Consider the following 15,003-nt stretch of genomic DNA (forward strand, 5'->3'; position numbering starts at 1 on the left):
GTAGATGTTCATTGAAATGAAAAATAAACAACCTAAATTAAAAAAAAAGAAAGAAAGAAATAAAATTGTCTCTCTTTTGTGGGGAAGCTGTTGTTATGTTTTTAGGCATAATCGAGTCGAGTATAACTCATAGCGACCCTATGAACAAAATATTTTATTCCTCTTCTATCTTGCACCATCCTCACATTTCCTGACACACAAAAGCCTATTTCAGCAGTCAGTTCACCAAGTTGAGGGTCTTCCTTTTCTTCATGACCCTCCACCCTTCCCAGCATCATGTCCTTCTCCAAGAAATAGTACCTCTTAGAAACATGCCCAAAGTAATGCAAGGCAAAGCCTCATCATTCCTGCCACCAAAGAGCCCTCTGGCTGCACAGTCTCCAAGACATATCTATTTGTTCTCTTGGCTGTCCATGGGATGTTCAGTGCTCTTCTCCAAAACCACAGCTCAAATGCATCAATTCTTTTCCTGTCAATCTTATTGATTGCTCAGATCTCAGATGCATAGCAAGTAATCAGAAAGATCATGGCCTGAATCAGACATACCTTAGTCCTCAAACTGACATCATTGCTCCTCAATAATTTGGAGAGGTCCCTAACTGCAGATTATCCCAGTGCAATGCATTTCCTTATTTCCTGACTGCTGGTATCAAGGGTATTAATTATGAATCCAACCAAAATGAGTCTGTTGACAGTTTCAATCTCCTCTCCATCCATCATCTTGTTGCTTGTTGGTTTTGGGAAGAAGGAGGCCAAATTTATAATCACTCTGGAAAAAGTAAAATATTTAGGCATAAATGTAACATGCACAGGAGATCTGTGCTTAAAATATAAAATTCTTGTGTTCACAGATTGGAAAACTCAGTAAATAATACCTCTTCTCCCTAAATTGATGTAAAGATGTAATGAAATCATAAAATTTCTAAAAAGATATTCCCACACAGTTTTATCATAAAAATGTGTAAATATAAAGAGATAGACATTAAACCAATAAAGATAAAGAAAAATAAAGTAGAAGTGGTAATTCTTACTTGTATTAAAGTCAATTAAGTAACTGCACAGTAATTAATCAGAGGCATGATATTGGCAATGTGAAAGTTAGACCGATCGATGACTGTGATGTGCCATTGAGTCAATTACAACACATAGTGATCCTATGCAAAATAGCTCTGAACCCTGCATTATACTGAGCCAATCACACCGTCTCTGCCACACTGACCTTCATTATGCCAGTTATTGTGTCAATCCATTTATTGTAGGGTCTTACTCCCCTGTGCTATCCCTTGACCCTTCCAAGCATGATATCCTTCTCCAAAGACTGGTCCATCCTGGCTACATCCCTTAAGTACTTGAGGCAGAGTCTCAAAATCCTTGCCTCCAAGCAACAGTTTTATTTCACCCTCTCCAAGACAGATTCATTCTCTTGGCAGACCAGACCTTGGTATGTTCAATACTCCTCTCTAGCACAATTCAAAGGCATCAATTCTTCTTCTGTCATCCTTGGTCATTGTTCTGATGCATATTAAGTAATTTCAAAGACCATAACCTGGATCAGACATCCTTTACTCTCTAGACTGACATCCTTACTCTTCAGCACTCTGGGAAGGTCTCTAATAGCAGATTTTCCTGATGCAATTTGTCTTTTGATTTCCAGAACAATCCTACACAAAATACGTCCAAATTATTTACACAAAGATGCAAAACCAATTCCATGGAAGAAACATTTTCTTTTTAAAAATGTGATGAGAAAGATAAATAATGTGATGATTCCACTACATTTGAGTGTAATTAAAGTCACTGAATTTAGCACTTAAAAATGGTCAAAATGACTAATTTTGTGTCATATGTTTATGTCCCCATAATAAAAATGTATAATATTCTCATATAAGAAATAAAGAAAGTCAATTACCCAGCACCTTATATATGAAGTTTAAATAAGAATAATAAAATATTGGAAAACAGGCTGGCAGAATAAAAGGATAAAATATAAAGCAATCAATTAATATGATTAATATAAAAGAAGCCATAAATGTTGCTTTCAGTGTTAGTGTTGCTTTTCAGTCAGATGAAGCCGTGGTGTTTGCTTTGGTTCTCCGCTATTCTGCACAAGAATTTGAAGTAGTTGACATTTTACTTTGGAAATACATTGCAAGAATTCTAATGTAAGAAAAGATAGGAGTTTCCTCCTCATTTGAGACTCACTGTGCACAGCTGGGCATCTCCATCAGAGCAGCTTAATGGGGCAATCCTCTCGAGTCCACCACACACCCAAGCTGCCGTTTTCTTGTCAGTAGTTACTGTGCATGGGTTTTGTGCCACAGGTGTGGTTCCTGGCACCAATTGTTCCCAGCCACTGGAAGCAGAACTTGGAAGACTCCAAGTGATTTGTTCTTTCTTAAGCCTCAGGTCTGGCCACCACAGCACCAGGCAGAGGGTCCCTGTGTCAAGTCAGATGGGGTCAGTTTCCCCACTAGCACACCCTCCTCCTCTGGTCCAACCTTACGTGTGATTGTTGAAGCTAAGCCAGGGTGGAGAAGGACCAAAGAGGAGGGAAGAGGTAGTAGACGTGGTGTTGTTGGGACTAACTTCAAAAAAACACTGTGGAGGAAACAAATGCCAACACAAACTGTATCAGTCTGACCCCTCCCTCTTTCAGTCTGTCAGTCTGTGCCAGAGATGAGCGACAAGGTCTCTCTGCTGCTCTTCCCCATAACTCACAGCTGTTGGCATGCCAACAGGCATCAAAAGCCATCCCTCCTGTTGATATTGTAGAACATAATCTGACACCCCCAAGGTATTGCTCAGTTTTGTTAGCCTGCTATAATCCACAAACTAATCTCTGAGCTCCAGAACACTGTTGGCAGGGTGTGTGCTTATCATCTGTAACAAACAATTATCAGTCCATGACTGTCCCTCTTGGGTTGGTCAGGTGGTGGGCTGTAATTCCCATGATGCATTTCTGAGTTTCTAGTGCCTCATCACAAGATAAACACCGCCTGCCAAACTTGGGAAACCGGTCTTTAATATGCATTATAGCTGAGGAACTCTTCACTGTTACTCCTCCACTGAACAGCCTCTAGCCATTCACTCAAAGAGCAAAACCCAAAAATTCCCTCACCCAGATTCTCCATACAGAGTTAGCATCCCTAACTCTGCCTTGCACAGACTCAGGCCAATAGTGGGATCAGGCTCTCACCAAGGGGTTAATTGTAATGTCCTCCTTCATAACTGGGTTAGCTGTCATTAAAGAATAGAGGGGTGTGTGTGTGTGTGTGTGTGTGTGTATAGCTAATTCCTTGATTCTGTCCTTTGAAGTTCCTGTCATCACAGATGTGCCCACATGAACCCTGGGAGCAGTTTGGCCTCTTTGGAAGCCACTCTAGGAATTGCCAAGGAAGGCCCTTCCCTGTAAGCCCTTCACCAGGCCTCCCTAGACCCAATACTTCATCTCAATATTGGATCTTGCAGTGACTGTCCCCGTGTCTGATAAATAACTGCCCCACTCTTATATCCATCTCTTGGTCTCTACCTTCTGAGACAGACCTCCTTAAATTTGAAGTTTTCTGCTCTGTAAAAGTCTGCCTTTCTTTTTATCTTAATCCTAAAACACTGAACTCCCTCCTCCCCAAAGGAGGAGGAAAAAGCAAAGAACCATAGAAAGAGCATCAAGCCTGCAACCCCTCTCAACATCAGATAAAGCCAAGTCAATGCTGGGTGGATGAGCTCAGATGGTCAGTCTTCCCTTCTCTCTGTCCTCTCAGGCCAATTCTCCCCACTCCTCAACCTTCTCAGGACAGATGTTTTTTGTACAGCCCTATTACACTCTTGGATTTGAGGAGATGCTCTGTTATATGGGACTGATAATTCAACCATAGTTCACTGTGTCCTCACATTCATGCCTATTTAAGACTTTTTTTTTGGGGGGGAGTACACTTTTCCAAGCCTCACTTGAGGATGTTGTAGCTGGGAAACCCACCTGGACCAGGTGCGACTCTCTGCTCAGGTTTTCCTTACACTTCTTGTTTGAAACCTCTTTGAAACAAAGCCCCATTGTACTGCAGAAAGACCACCTTCAGCAAGCCTCAGTAGAGCAATCCCTTGGGGTGCTACACCAGCTGTAGCCTTCTTCAGTGTCACTGCGACAGGAAGAGAGCGCCTTACCTTGCGCATGTCCTTGCCAAAGGTCTCACTATAGGTTGTGCCAAGAATTTCAAACTGGACATAAGGATTTGAGCTGTCTTCTCGAAACTCCATCACTCCAGTGAGGCCTGTGATGTGGCCCTGTTAGAGAAGAAGAGAAACTCATTAAGAAGCAGGGAAAATGAAGACGTGATGCAGTGAATTAAGTATTATGTTCCTTCTAGCTGGAGCCTTCTGTTTTGTGATATATGGTAAACGCGAGCCTCTTTGTGCTTAAATCTCATTATATAGCAAGTTTTTTTATTGTTTAATGAGGCAGAATTAGAGTAAGAAGCATTGAATCTCTACCTTACTAGATGATATGATCCAAGGTGCCACATTAATTCTTTTAGGAAGATAACTTATATTCCTGAGTTCCTATATAGAGAAGTTTTCTTGGAAGATTTGATCCTTTTACTCTGGATACTGCACCTAAACTGATAAGTTGCTCCAAGAACTACAGCCTAAATTCAGTCACTTGACTTTTGTTCATCTCTATAGCCACCAGCATCAGCCTATAACAACCACCTTGCAAGCATTTACTTCCTATAGCTGCCTTATGGACAAGTCTAATCCATGAACTTGGGATTTGACAGCCTGCACAACTGTGTGATCCATTTGCTCTGATGTTGGGGTGGTTTTTTGTTTGTTTGTTTGCTTTCATTTCTGTGAGACTTACCAATAAATTATGGAACAAAAAAACATAAGTAGAAGAGGCCAAACCAAAAGAGATGAGAGAGACAAAAGAGTGGTACACCAGCTTGGAAAAGTTGATCATTTGAGGCATGTTAACCTCCATATCACAGATTCCTACTTTTTGTATTCCAGTCTTTTACGAATCCTTTTAAAAATTATTTATGCAAATAAAGGGATGGATCCCAGATACTTGAGAGCAAATGGAACAGGTGTGATCACCAAGAAGCAGAGAACCAAGGATACTTTTCACAGACTGTAAGTAATGAATCTTCAGCAGACCTAACACCTTTTGCTCAAAGGGGAGTTCTTAATACTTGTATGTGTCTCTTATTCCATTGATATGTTTAAAACTATATGCAACCTAGGCACTATAATAGCCTGGAGCTTGTAGACTGAAACTGTGTTCCTTGCACTCCTCAAGCTTAGTTTTCCCCTGACTCTCATTCCAGACCCTCTCCTTAGCCCAAGCCAATGAAAATATAAAGGTCAAGATGGCCTGTTAGACATCAAAACAAGGAAGGTTGAGCAGGGCAGCAACTGTGACATTTGGAGGCCAAAATGCAACTCCAATCCTGATTTTGTTCCCTGAGCCACTTTGGACAAATTGTTTTCTTCTTCCCAGATCAAGCTTTAAGTCAGCAGACTCATCTCACCAAGTCACTAAAGGAAGAAGCATAGATATAACCCAAGGGCTGACTCCAGCTGGCATGGGAGGCTTGCAAATAACAGTCCTCTCAGGGGGTTTAGTGGTGATGTGCACAAAGCAAATGTGCAGGCTAAATAAGCCTGTGGCAAGCCTCTTTCTTGTTTCCAGCCTGGGAGGAGGAGGGGACTTATCTAGCCAGAACTGCCAACTCTGCTGACTTGGAAATCTCAGATAAAAATGACCAAGGTGGACCTAGCTCACCCCTGGGCTATAGTGAATTCAAATCACAATAGAACGGTTAGCAAAAACATATAATAAATGATGGAAAAAAGACTCTTAACACTATCACTTAGAAAAAAAGACTCTTAACACTATCACTTGCTCATTGCTGTTGAGTTGGAACCAATTCCTAGCTGACCCTTTTGCAGGTTGGAGACTGTAAATTGCATGAAAGGTAGAGTGTCCATTTCCCCCCTTTTTTAGCCACTGGTAAATTTGAACCACATTTGGGTCAACAGCACAACTTACTATAGACTATGTCACCAGAGCTCTCTAATACTATGTTGTTGCTGTTGTTATTAGGTATTGTTGAGTCACTTATGGCTCACAGTGACTCTATCAACTAGAGATATCTTTTAAAGCTTCTTAAAACCAATTCCCTTTAACAGGCCTTCTACATTTTACAAAATTCACATCAAACCCAGTCTTCTAACTTGGCATTACTCCTGAGTAAAAGGACATAGCACAGTTGCAAAGTATGCACACATGACAGGGCATGCACACATGACAGGGCATGAACACATGCACACACACCACTTGCGCGCGCGCGCGCACACACACACACACACACACACATCTACAAGTGTACTTCAAATATGTGTACATATACTGTGGTCAGTGCTGATTAGCATGAGCCAGTGCCAACTAACAAAATACCTTCAAAAACCCTTTTAATGGATTTTACTTGGAGGAAATTCTAGCAGACAAGAAGAGCTAGAAAATCCTATCTATTTTAATGTGACTTCAGGGAAATTATTTAACTCTGAAGCTCAGTCTCCTTGTTCAGAAAATAGTGATAATGATAATATTGCAAAAGATGTGAATACCAGCTCATTGTAGCTTTCAAGTATTATGGCAGGAAGTGTTTTTGGAGGCAGACAAGTGAAAATGGGGTCACTGCAACAGGCTATGCAAGGAGTCCAGCTTACAGTCAATTGCTTGACAGGACAGATGGGGTGCTGTGGTTAACTTTGCTCTGAAAGGCTTTTCCAAGCACATACCTTTTTGATAGTATCCAGCATGGACCTCCCTCCATTCCATGGCTTGGTGGACTTCCGTATGCAATTGAGGCTCGCCATGCTGTGCCATTTACGGTCCTCTAGCTTTCTGTGGAAGGCGTTGGCCAACATCAGAACACTGTCATACAGGTAGAGGTTGGAGATCTGCAAAAATAAAGGTGGTGAAACCCTTTCTTCTGGGACATTTCCTAAGATGAGTGGTGAGGGGAAGAATCAGGAGAAGACTATTGTGGCCCAAAATACCACCACTAAGAAATAGTACTCATATCCTCAAGTCATTATCCTCTGACTTCCAGTCTATTCTAAAACCTTAGCAAGGTGCTGGGGTCCTGTGGGGGTAAGATCTAGTTCTGTGTTAGGAACTAGATTTGGAGACACATTTGTACAACAGGAGAACCAATGTCACTGTTTCCATGACTGAGATATGTTCACCTCTCTGCAAGATTACAGCAAAGGCACCTTAATCTGACTAAATGGGAAGTGACAGTGAAAGATGGTGAGATGCATGGACAAAAGCCAGTTGTAGGATTCATTGATCAACAAAAGGTGTAAAGTGTTATATGGAGATCACAGACTTTATGAAGAGATGAAAATATCATAAGCATGGAGAATTAGGACAAAGTCAACCACTTTTTTCTATAAAGGGCAGATAATAAATATGTTGGACTTTATGTTCTTTGCTGCACTCTCAAAATTACCCAACACTGTTAGTGTAGTGCAAAAGCAGCCTAAACCAGTTGAGTTGAGTTGACTCATGGTGACATCACAAATATCAGAGCTAAATAGTGCTCCATAAGCTTTTCAGTGGTTGTGCTGGAGTGGGTGTTTTGTTTTGTTTTGAGGTAGTTCATCACAACTGTTTTCAAAGGCATCTCAGGGTGAACTTGAACCACCAACCTTTTGGTTACACAGAGAGACTTCAAAAAGGCACCTCAGATATAGATATAGATATAGATATAGATATAGATATAGATATAGATATAGATATAGATATAGATATAGATATATAGATATATAGATATATAGATATATAGATATATAGATATATAGATATATAGATATATATGATAGAGATAGAGATAGATGATATGGCATTTTTACCCAGGAGTTGGCCAGTATTGTCCATAGGCAGATTCCATTTCACGGCCTTTCTTTCATATTTATTCATATGTATAAATGAATAAATATGAAAGAAAGGCCGTGAAATAGAATCTGCCTATGAACAATACTGGCCAACTCCTGAGTAAAAATGATATATATATATATACATACACACACACCCATAGGTATAATATGTGTAGTGAGGCCAATATCAACTGAGGCAGAGCCTAATAGGATGTCAGCATGTCAACTTCAATGCACAAAGGCACCATCGGAAGGTCTACATGCAGAAAACCAACAATCACAGCCATAGGTTAGAAAAACTACCCTGATCATCTGACTCACTATGGGTGAGTAGTGGCTTAATTTTGGTGAGAGCAGCAAGATATTTGGTGACACCTGGTGAAGAAGTTTCTAGAAGCCATTATGGCAGGAAATGAAATATCTTGCAATTGAACCATCACCATCAGCTATAAACAGCAGGAATAAGTTTGGGCTCTAGTATTGGTCATATCCAAGAAATATCTTTCTGTTTGCTTCTCCACAGTAAACATAAAGCAAAACCATACCTATTTCAGAAATCTCTAGAATACAGTTTAAGTAAAGAGTCATGATCGAAAATTTGTAATCATAGTAAGAAATGTAAGGAGGGCCTGCATATGCATAAGCATCAAGGATAGGGATACGTATGGATCACTCTACTCATCTGTATGAACAGGAACAGCAAAACATCACTCACTCCCTTTGCTCCCTAGCACATACTCACTTCTTCCCCCAGTCCTCACTCTAGCACCATGGAGTACAAAGAGGAGAAAGGTTGAAAGGAAGAGGGTGGGGGAGTATAAATAATATACACCCTCTGTCAGAGCTGTGACCCCACAACTGGCAGATATTATACAAGCAGTCTTCATCAAAATGGGCCAAGGGGATGATATTCTGAACACCTAAGCAACAAGTACCTGCTAAAAATATACCAGGAAAACAAAGTTAATGGATATAAATAAGATTGTAGTTAGGACTAGCAGGGATCCTAGGAAGATCAAATATCTTTGTGCTGTGTGAAGAACGCCTTTCCTCAAATCAGTCCCCAGTATTTCTCTGTTATGTCAATGCCTCCACACTTTATTCCCTGCCTGTACTCTCTGTTTTCTCATACCTTTGCGTAGATGGCTCCAGAAACAGAGTCCCAGACAAGGACTTTGGTAATGGGAACTGTACAGCACAACTAATGTTAAAATCAGAGGCGAGCTAAGAAATGCGCAGGGCATCTGGCACATCATATCTTCCTATCAGGTCTCAAGGGTAATTTCCTCACTGGTATACCTGAGCAGGGATGGTAGTTTCCTCTGTGGGTGTCTCTGTGTCCTGATCATGACTGTCCTTTGCTTTCTGCCCTGAGTCAGTTAGTCTTATCCATAAGCATTCTGGATACAGACAAATACCACTAAGTATGTAGGTCTGGAGCTTCCCCATGCTGTGAAGAGTAAGAAGTGAAGATATAGGGGTCATGGGTGGATAGCAAGATGCGATGAATGATCAACAAGATGCTCACATAACAGGCAAGTAGATATTTTATTAACTAGGCCAACCTTCTTCAGAAGACCTACTCTACATGACAATCTAAAACAGCAAAAGTGCTCACCACTGGGCGCCTCCCTTCTTGACCTCATTTTTTAGGGGTAATAAACTGAAAATCTTGTGTTTGAAAGTACATCCTGAATAAAGCTTGTTAGCCATTTCCTGCTCTGTCAGCTTCTCAGCACTTAGGATTCATTGAAAGGATTGATAGTCTTCCTCTCTTTTGGAATATAAACCCATAATAGAGATTCTGGTATAGCTGTTATATAGGAATAAGAGCAACTTAGAGATAACTTGAGCCTTTTTGTTTCATTGCTTTCAAAATGATATCTCAAATCTGAGATCCCTTGATAAGAAAGATTATTTTTTTTTAGACATTCATTGTCTCTCCTGACACCCACTCAGCACTGGTACTGTTCAGCTAGTTAGGACTTTTTGACACATACTCCCACATATACACATGCACACGTATCAGGGAAGCACCACCTCAGCTGTAGCTCAGATCAGTAGCCAATGGAATATCTTTTCTTGCCTCTAGCACTTCTGTTCATGGTGAGTTAAGGAACTTAACAATTGTATAAATACAGAGAGATCTTCAATGAAGAAAATATATCAACAAGTGACAGTGTGACTCATAGAGGCCCAGGAAAGTCTTCAGTCTCCCTAAACACATTTCTGCTTAAAAGGAATCAGAGCATCAGAGTACCAATGATTAGATGAAACTGATATTCTCTTCTAAGGCCTTATCTCTATTTCAATATCACCCTAAGCACCTTTTTTCATGAGATGTTATGTATTATTAGCTAATAAAACTATTTGTGTGACCATATTTTGAGGTTATTAAGTGAAGAAGCCATGCATATTTCTTCTGTCTCCAAATCCCTAGAGAAAAATATGGTGAGAAAAGTAAAGCTTCAGCAAAAGAGAGAAAAACTTCAAGGAGATATATTGACAGCAACAGACTCAAGCACACCAGTGATCGTGAGAATGGTGCAGGATCAGACAAGGTTCTGACCTGTTGGACGAAGGGTTTGTTATGAGTGGGGCTCAATTGGATGGCATCATACTACAAAATAAGTGATCCAGCACTCACCAACGCAGAGATCTAGTGTTTAATTTATGTTTGTAGTTGGATGCATTGTGCATATATGAGTGAATATATAATGAGTGAATGCATGGATGAGTGAATGATGGATAGATGCATACATCCATGTATACACATGTATGGTGGACATATGAATGGATGTATATATAGATGGATGGATGGATGGATGGATGGTGAATTGATGGATGGATATAGGTATGTACGTATGTATGTATAGATGAGTGGATGGATGGATGGATGGATGGATGGATGGATAAATGGATGGATGACACATGACTCCATAATGTCATTTCTCTCTGAGGTCACTGCCTTCCTGCTTCAGGTCCACCCTTCCATGATGCACACTCAAGTCAATAGGATCTTTCTTGGTGCACATTTGCAAGTATCACTCCTGAAAGTCTGTGTTCCTCAACTTCCCGCAAGGCCCTGAAACTATTATTTTCTTCATCTACTTCTCACCACCTCTTGTATCTTCAAAATTATCTCAAACACAAGGAACTCTGGCTAGCTATTCAAGAGCCATCCTATTACTAGACCTCTAGACTTCTTTGTGCGTACCCTTCAGCCTACCTAGAACACTCTATAAAGTGGAATCAGAATTCTCAATATATTTAAGGTCTTAAGTATACTTATGGAAACATTCACAAAATGTCTTGCAAAGGAGATGCACACCTTAAGTGCTACCTGGCTGCTGTGGCATTAATGAATGATTACATAAATGACTTAAAATATGCTCTCAGAAACACAAGTTAAAGAAATGTAAGATATTTGCAAACGTGATCTCCCTCTGTTGAGTACAATTGACTTTCCAGTGGCTAGAGGTCACATTGGGAAAGATGTAGGAGTTCTGTAAGGAGACACTAACAATGGAATTTTATTTCTCCAGTAGAAGTTCAGGGTGACTGTGAGCCCATGAAGTGGGAAGACCCTGTTTGCATTTCTGAAGCAAGTTACTTAGGGAAGAGGTGGAGCCTCAGAAAGGCTAAATCTCTGGGAAGCAGAAGAGATAACTCAGCCTTGAGCTCTTGGCTGCAGGTTTTTTTAAACCTGAGGAGCTATCCCTGAAGTATGGATTATTAAAGATAAGTCAGCACAGAAGTAGACAGAGGACCAGGGATGACAAAACAGATTTTGCTTTTTAAGTGTCAGCTCCACAATTCCTGTGGCATCAATACCTTTTTTTTTTTAAGTGAAAATGTCATTTGTCAGCAATGGCAAAGAACAGTCATAATTGTGCTGAACTGATCTTTATGATAAAATTAAGGGTGTTTACTTTTGATTTGAATACAGAGCCAGAGGATGGATAGGACACTAGCAAGATGTTCAGAGGTTGAGATGCTTCAGGAGCATAGCAGTGAGCATTCACTAGTGTAGAAAGGGGTGTAAAATGTTCTAGAAAAAAAGCATCTAGCAATTATCTGTGTAAGCACAATGTAAATATCTACCCACTACTCAGTCTTCCACACCATTTAATATTATCTCTGAGACTTTGATGATTTGCATGGAGGTAGGAAGATTTGATGTCACTGTTGAAGCCAGGAAAGGCATTCCCACATGGGCCACCCAAGGACAGGCAGCAGACCAGTGAGAAAATGAGATGATTTCATCATGACTGGTTATTTATAAGCAGAATTAGGGCCAGGAGTAATGAAAATAAAAAACCAGTAAACTCATTGTTACGAAGTGGGTTTAGACTCATGGCAGCCCTCTGAGTGTCAGGCCTACAAAAAATTTCTAGTCACTGAATGCTTTAATTGCTTATACCACTCAAAGATTCTTAACAAAAACATAAGTCCTAATAAAACATACAGAACCCTCAAAAGAGTTGTGAACGCTAATTTCATCTGGATCTCAGCTAGAAAGACTTCTAATAGCTTAGGAAGAGGAGGCCCTGGAGGTCTCTGAGGGACATAGTGCCTGCCAGGTACCATGCTGTCTGTAGTTCATGAAATCTGTGCTTTGATGTTGGACAATCAGACTGAGACTTTAGCCAAGACTTACTAGCGTGTACAAGCCTTTTCTCTGCTATGCCTTAGGGAGCCATGGCACATCCACATGAGCCAAGTAAGAATAATCCTTGAAGGCAAAGGAAGAGGAATCTTAGCCATGGTTAGAGACATGTAGATCAAGTGCCTCTTGCCATCAGACCATTATCTTCCTAACTCTCAAGACTGAAATACTAGTCAATTATTTCATTATGACAGCTGTATTTTCTACAGCTCCTAAAGAGGCTGATTTTTGTCTTTCCCCTTCAGTGTATCAATAATCAAGCAAAGTGTACTCTTCTAGCAATATGGGATGGTGACATTATAGAGGCAAACAGTGAGAAATTAACATCTGACCATCTCCCCAGACAGATTCTGGTTCTCTCACAGAGGGTTAATCTGAGATGGCAAATTGATGCCCAGATGCCATAAGTTGAGAGTTTCATCCTCGGGCTAGTATCTCTGTTGAACAGCTACCAGCCACCTGTCTCAAGAGGGGCACTGCATCCAGGCCTGAGTGCAGAGCAGATGGTAGCAGTGGACAACGGGAACAGGGGCAACTTGCTTAAGATGTATCCGTCCATACCCAAGAATCCTCAGGGTCCAAATGCACCTGAGAAGTGATCAGAAGCACTCAAGGAGAGAAATAATAAAAGTTTTGATGATCTAGTTTCTACACTTTCATTGCCAAATATTTTCAGGTGGGCCTTTGGAGTCAAGCTGCTGGCTTGCACTCAGCTGGAATTCAGCTCCTAAGAAAAAGGCTGGAAGTTCAAATCGCTCCAGAAGCATCTCAGAAGAAATACCTGCTAAACCACCTCTGAAATATAAGCTACTGAAAACTCTGAGGAGCACAGCTTTTTACTCTAATGTTCCCATGAGTATTAACCCATTCACTAGCATGTGGTTAAACCATGAAAGACTGGAATACTCGGGTGGGGTTGCACAATGATGCCCCAGAGGAAAAGAACCCTCTGACATGTTGACAGCAGAACTTTACATCCAGGACATGAAACCCTAAAACAACAGGAAGATGCTTTAACAGTGCAGTGTAGGAGAAGCAATCTCATCAAGCCACTCAACAAATCCATAAAGCACCAGAATGGGGATTCTAACAGGAGGGAGTGTTTTATAACACCACATTAGCCCCCCACTTTTAATTCAAGTCTAAAGTCCCATAGTGACCAGACCACACACGTTGTAACATTTACCTGACACCCTTTGGAAAATATTTGAATACAAGTGGGACAGTGTTGTGGTTATACATCTGTTGCTTCAATCACAGCTCTGAAGTTTCCAGGCAATGTCCTTCCTAAGACAGCGTACTTTGAGTCTCCTCTGGTCATGCTACTATGGAATTTCAGCAGGCCTCGGGGCTCTGAGGGGACACGATCACTTTATTATTAAGTCAGGCAAACCCTAACTTAGCTAGTCAAGGAAACAAGACAAAGAATTCCCCAAAAGCAACAATGCTTTATAGGGAGAATGAAAAGAGAGTGCTGCATACTGTCAGATATGATGACTTCCAGAATCACAAGAAGCCACTAATTTTAGGCATTCTCCCCTCACCCAGGTACTTTCACTCTACTAAATAGGAACCAAACTGATTTGCTGAATAGTACTTAGTCGGCTTGGAACACAAAAATCCCAGACCACAGGCCTAACAGTATAAGATAACATTTCTGAAGCAGCTCAACAGAGAAGCCAAGAGATAGAAGACCTTGTAAAAAAAATCTCCTGTTTTTGATGCTACTAATTGAAACTTGTAAACCAAGGGTTTCATTTCCAAAAGGGCTTTCATTTGATTCATCCAGACAAAGTTAATAACCCATGGCATAAATGTTTCTTTCTTCTTGAGTAGCTTGTTCTAAACATGTTAGAGTCTTCCTAATAAATTTACAGCTAGAGGCCAGTAGAAATTAGTTTACCTTCTATATTGTCATTAAGAAATAACTGGTAATAGCTACTAAGGAAATATGAAGGGATGATTTGTAAATGAGATGAATCTGCAATCTGTGTAGATAAATCTACATCTCTCTCTCTCTCTCTCACTCTCTCCCCTTTATCTTTTCTGCTTCTCTCTCTCTCCTCTGTCTCCCTCTCACTTCTCTCTCCTTCTCTATCTGTCTTTCACTCTCTCTCTCTACACACACACACACACACACACACACACACGTCTGTTCCTCTCTCTCCTCTCTCTCTATGTATATCTATATCTTATATATATCCTTCTTGCCCTCTCTCTCCCCCCTTCTTTTTCTCTCTCTCTTTATATCTATCTATCATCTATCTTTCTCTCTCTCCTTCACTCTCTCTATATATCTATATAGATACACATATTCTATCTATCTATCTATCTATCTATCTATCTATCTATCTATCGTTGTGTGTGTATATGGATTTTACCTGATGGAA

At 40.5% G+C, this 15,003-nt stretch overlaps 1 protein-coding gene across 1 annotated transcript in view; it reads right to left on the bottom strand.

The window, feature by feature from the left end:
- Positions 1-15,003, bottom strand: part of GRID1 (glutamate receptor, ionotropic, delta 1) — a 1,297,277-nt gene that overhangs the window by 408,958 nt on the left and 873,316 nt on the right. Inside the window, exons 7-8 of the mRNA XM_006901020.1 lie at positions 6,802-6,963; positions 4,162-4,281 (exon numbers count right to left, since the gene is read on the bottom strand). Coding sequence (XP_006901082.1) covers positions 4,162-4,281; positions 6,802-6,963 — 282 coding nt within the window. The remainder of the gene's footprint in view (positions 1-4,161; positions 4,282-6,801; positions 6,964-15,003) is intronic.

The sequence above is a fragment of the Elephantulus edwardii genome, unplaced genomic scaffold (assembly GCF_000299155.1).
Source record: "Elephantulus edwardii isolate Elephantulus edwardi_28Jun2011 unplaced genomic scaffold, EleEdw1.0 scaffold00305, whole genome shotgun sequence".
Classification (NCBI taxonomy): domain Eukaryota; kingdom Metazoa; phylum Chordata; class Mammalia; order Macroscelidea; family Macroscelididae; genus Elephantulus; species Elephantulus edwardii.